Source organism: Austrofundulus limnaeus, unplaced genomic scaffold, assembly GCF_001266775.1.
Source record: "Austrofundulus limnaeus strain Quisiro unplaced genomic scaffold, Austrofundulus_limnaeus-1.0 Scaffold1043, whole genome shotgun sequence".
Lineage (NCBI taxonomy): Eukaryota > Metazoa > Chordata > Actinopteri > Cyprinodontiformes > Rivulidae > Austrofundulus > Austrofundulus limnaeus.
This window is the reverse complement of record NW_013953445.1, coordinates 113,487-118,976: the sequence shown is the minus strand read 5'-3', so window position 1 is coordinate 118,976 and position 5,490 is coordinate 113,487. Positions and strand designations below refer to the sequence as shown.

Here is a 5,490-nt window from a genome sequence, read left to right as displayed (position 1 = left end):
ATCTATCTATCTATCTATCTATCTATCTATCTATCTATCTATCTATCTATCTATCTATCTATCTATCTAACAAATCTAAGATGAACACTAAACTGTGCTAATTAATAAACTACAAGTAAGAAAAGAGGAGCTGAACATGTAAACATCTATTTGACATGGGACTATAAGTGTTTTACTAGAATTGGTTTCAGTGGTACTGGTTTACTGGGATTGGTTTACTGGATCTGGTTTCACTGGATCTGTTTTACTGGTACTGGTTTTACTAGGACTGGTTTACTGGAACTGGTTTACTGGGACTGGTTTACTGGGATGTGTTGCAGTCTGAATGGATGGATGAACTGATGAAAAAATAAAACATTGTCCTCGTGTCTGACAGGAAACTTGAAAACATGCTACATGTTCTGTAGAGTTTTTCTGATGTTGGGTTTGTCAGACTGGACCTGGTACCTGGTTTTTGTCCAGCTCACAGTTCTTGTACTCCTGCTCTCCTTGCTCTCTGAAGGTGATGATGACGAAGCCTACAAAGATGTTCATCATGAAGAAGGCAATGATGATGATGTAGACGATGAAGAAGATGGAAATCTCCACTCGGTAGTTGTAGATGGGACCAGAGTTCTCTCCGTTTGCATCTATAGCTTTGTACAACAACCTGAAGGCCCAAAGGTTGAACATTTCAAACGTGATCCAAGTGCTGCCAAAGATTTGCGTCTGGATACTCACGCAGGCCAGCCCTCGAAGGTGGACACGGTGAAGAGCGCCATCATCCCCATTAACACGTTATCAAAGTTAAAGTCACTATTCAGCCAGATCCGCTCTCTGACCATCGGATGAGTCACGTCTCCATCTTTGTAGACCACGAAGGTCCCTCTGAACCAAAACACTCACAATGAGGAACCAGAACCAAAACTTCAAAATCTGACAGGCCTTTGTGACTTCAGACTTACTTGCACTGTTCAGGAGTGCTCTTGGCCTCATCTGTGCAGCGGTAAAATTTACCCTGAAACAGAATGCAGAGGACAGTGAACCGTACGTATTTCCTGTTGGACAATATATGAGCAAAAGACACTTCAGATTTTTCATTTCTGAGTTTTGTCTCAGGTCTTATCTGTAGTAAAGAACAGTTCAGTCTTCATCAGACAGTCATAGTAAAACAGAGTGTCTTCAGTCGGAGGCTTCTTCAATTTCACTGTAATATAGACTGCTATAGAAGATCTTTCCTGCCCACAGGCATCAGCATCTACAATAACTCTTTAGTTAAATTATTTACAACACCGCCTAATTTCCCTCTGGGATCAATAAAGTCTTTTTGAATTTTGAATTGAATTTTTCTAATCCTGAAGCAGGACAAGACATTTTCACACTAATGTGCCAAGACTTTAGGGTTCCAGCAGGACTGATCTCTGGTATAAAAAATAAGGACTAAACCAGCAGTGAGACATGAACCTTAAAGACCTGGACCATCAATCCCAGGTAAACCAGCAGTGAGACATGAACCTTAAAGACCTGGACCATCAATCCCAGTTAAACCAGCAGTGAGACATGAACCTTAAAGACCTGGACCATCAATCCCAGGTAAACCAGCAGTGAGACACGAACCTTGAAAAGCTGGACTCCGATGCAGGCAAACATGAACTGCAGCAAAGTTGTGACGATCATAATGTTTCCGATAGTTCTGATGGCCACAAACACACATTGGACGACGTGCTGCAAGACAAACACAAACATCAATCAAACGTTAGGTCTATGAATGGACCTCGAGGTTTAAAACTTGTTCTGGTTCTGGATTCGGCAAAACAACAGAAGAAACATGGAGCTCTTATCATCACAAAGAGAGTTTAAATTTCAACTTGTCTAAGGCTGAAATCAGAACATCTTGTCCAAAAACTCCTCATCACCTTCAGTCACAGAGGAGTTGTGTCCTGAACAGGAACTTACCTTAAGTCCTTTGGCTCTGTTGATGGCTCTCAGAGGTCGTAGAACTCTGAGAACTCGAAGGATCTTCACCACAGAGATGGCACTGGAGCTGGAGACACAAAGAAGAACCAGAACCACATGATGGTTTATAAAACAAAAGGTTCTGGGCTCAGCTGGACAACCCAACATGTCACAGACTCTCCTGTTTTAAAGCTAAGACTTACTGACTGAGATCCTACAGACTGAATGTTAGCACTCTGACACCTGTACAGGCAAAAAAACATGTAGATACTGACTGCAGAAAGAAGGAGACCAGAGAGACGCTGACCACCAGCAGGTCCAGCAGGTTGAACCAGTTTCTGCAGAAGGAGCCCTGGTGGAGGAACGCTCCATGGACTGTCATCTAACAAAGAGAGATGAAGTTAGCACCAGCCCAGAGGAGCCTTCAACAGACTTGATTCAGTCATCACAGATCTACCTTCAGCAGAATCTCAACAGTGAAGATGGAGGTGAAGGCGTAATCTGCGTAACCCAGAATCTGCAGAGACAAAATACAAAAATAAAGTCAAAGAAGAGTAACATTAAATTAACAGTATAACACGCCAAATACCATGATAGTACATCAGCACATGTTCATGACTTTTAACTTCCATGACAGTGCATCTCATATTACATCTCATGATATTACATCTCATGACGGTACATCTCATCTCATGATGATACATCTCATGACGGTACATCTCATCTCATGATGATACATCTCATGACGGTACATCTCATGATATTACATTTCATGAAGGTACATTTCATGACGGTACATCTGATCTCATGATGGTACATCTCCTGATGGTACATCTCATGACGGTACATCTCATCTCATGATGGTACATCTCCTGATGGTACATCTCATGACGGTACATCTCATCTCATGATGGTACATCTCATGATGGTACATCTCATGACGGTACATCTCATGAAGGTACATTTCATGACGGTACATCTGATCTCATGATGGTACATCTCCTGATGGTACATCTCATGACGGCACATCTCATGATGGTAGATCTCATGATGGTACACCTCATGACGGTACATCTCATGATGGTACATCTCATGATGGTAGATCTCATGATGGTACATCTCATGACGGTACATCTCATGACGGCACATCTCATGATGGTACATCTCATGACGGCACATCTCATGAAGGTACATCTCATAATATTACATCTCATGATGGTACATCTCTCAACTGGGGCAGCTGTAGAGGAGTAGTTAGGGGAGTTGTCCCATAACATAAGGTTGCTGGTTCGGTCCCCCGTTCCAGCCATTTCAGTTGTTGTGTCCTTGGGCAAGATTTCACCCACCTTGCCTACTGATGGTGGTCAGAGGGTCCGGTGGCGCAGGTGTAAGGCAGCCCCYCCTCAGTCAGTGTGCCCCAGGGCAGCTGTGGCTACAATGTAGTTTATCATCATCAGTGTGTGAATGGGTGAATGTCTGTAAGTGTAAAGCACTTTGGGGTCCTGAGGGACTTGATAAAGCGCTCTATAAGTTCAGTCAATTTACCATTTACCATGATGGTACATTTGATGATGTTACATCTCAAGTTGGTACTATTAATGACAGTACATCTTATAATGGTACATCTCATGACATTACACATCATGATGGTACACCAAATTTAAAAAGGCAGAAAACTAAAAGATCTTTTCTTGTTAGAGGTCATTCTTTTCCTCAGCTGGTCTTTGTTTTGCCGTGCATGAACACAGCAGATGCTCTTAGTGTGTTTGAGTGTGTGGACATGTTTTTGCTACATTATAGTGACCATTGACATCTATTACTGGACTGGACTTTGCCTATTAGCCACTGTAGTCTCTATAGGCACCATTACTATGTCAACAAAACCATACAGTTCCAGTGAGGGATGTTCATCACAAACATATTCGTAGCGCCCTTATTTCTTAACTGATTACTATAAAATAAGTCTTAAATTAAAGCTGAGGAAATTGCTGATACTGTGTTATGTAAAAATAAGTATTTTGCCAAGAGATACATTTATAAGTGGTCTAGGAACATTTTTATTATAGGTGTTGCTAATGCATTTCAAATGAAAGATAACCATCAGACATGGATACTGTTTGACCCACAGTTTGTACAGTTCCAATTTTATTTGTTTGTTGTGTTATGGTAATATTTATTTAACAGAGACAGAAATACGTGGTCCAAGAATGAAGGTACTTCATGAGATGATCAGCTGAGTTTTATTACAACAACAGGAAACACAGAGAACAACCTGGCCTGTCTCTGTGCCTCTGCTTCTCTCTGTCAGTCTCTCCACACTACTCACTGTGTCTCCAGAGGCCTCATATACCAATTATATATACATTATATATAACTAACCGTATATATATATATTAACAAACACCATTCTGTCATCTTAGCAAGATTTGATACAAGGTCAATGGAAAACACAAAGATAAACACAAGTGATATCTAAGAATGATTATTGTTGTTAGCAAATCTTGTTCTGACTTTAATCATTCTGTCTGCAGATGAACAGCATGTCATGAAAACCTAGGTCATTAAAGGATGTCATGAATTACTTGCTTAAACGTAAAAGTATTAGTTCTACCACAGTTGGAAATCTAATTTGTAGAAAATTGACATTTATTACCTGTCTATTTTAAAAKTAATAATGACAAATTCAATTGCATTTAATTTCCATTCAGTTTCACTAATATTCAGGTTGAACAAGTTTTTCCACTTACAAAGACATGAACAGTCTATAATTTTAAGGGTAGGTTCATTTTAACAGTGGGAGAGAGAATAAAAACAATCCAGAAAATCTCATTGTATAAATTATATAAATTTATTTACATAACCTAACCTGCAGAGAAAGATTAGTATATGATCTCTCTATATGAACCTACCCTTAAAATTATAGAGTGTTCATGTCTTTGTAAGTGGGTAAACTTGCAAAATCATCAAGGGTTCAAATCCTTAGTTCCTCCACTGAACATGTTAATGTTCTAATCATAAACTACGGGACATAACGTGAGCTGACTGGACAGAACACTGGTCTGATGATATAGACCTACACGGTTCAGCCTAGTAGTAGTAAAGGTACATTTACTGTTGTACATAATATTTACAACCTCCAACACTGTTATCCTAACATGAAAACAATATTACTAAACATAGTATAATAATTTGTTGGAACAAAAATTTGTCTTTGAGTGGGTTTACCCAACATGAGGTCGTGAAAATCAAGCTGCCTAACTGACCTACTTCCTGCATCTCCATCATTTGTTATAAATAAAAATGATTTGAATGACATGTGAAATGTAATATCCTTTTATCTTGTGGTCTTGTTGTGGTAGTGTTGACAATTTATAGCAAAACACTGTGTAGGTTTAGGGTCAGGGGTCAGAGGTCGGCTGTAGAAATGACTGGAAAATGAATGGAAGTCAATGCAAGGTCCCTACCTGTGTAGAAAAACAAAAGTGTGTGTGTGTGTGTGTGTGTGTGTGTGTGTGTGTGTGTGTGTGTGTGTGTGTGTGTGTGTGTGTGTGTGTG

General features: G+C 39.9%; 1 protein-coding gene across 1 annotated transcript in view; it reads right to left on the bottom strand.

Moving 5' to 3' along the window:
• The window catches only part of cacna1fb (calcium channel, voltage-dependent, L type, alpha 1F subunit), a gene marked incomplete at its 5' end in the record, with an annotated part of 32,048 nt that overhangs the window by 6,238 nt on the left and 20,320 nt on the right, over positions 1-5,490 (bottom strand). Inside the window, 7 exon segments of the mRNA XM_014030339.1 lie at positions 448-649; positions 721-867; positions 945-997; positions 1,597-1,704; positions 1,936-2,023; positions 2,211-2,317; positions 2,393-2,452. Of these exon segments, the coding sequence (XP_013885793.1) occupies positions 448-649; positions 721-867; positions 945-997; positions 1,597-1,704; positions 1,936-2,023; positions 2,211-2,317; positions 2,393-2,452 (765 nt within the window).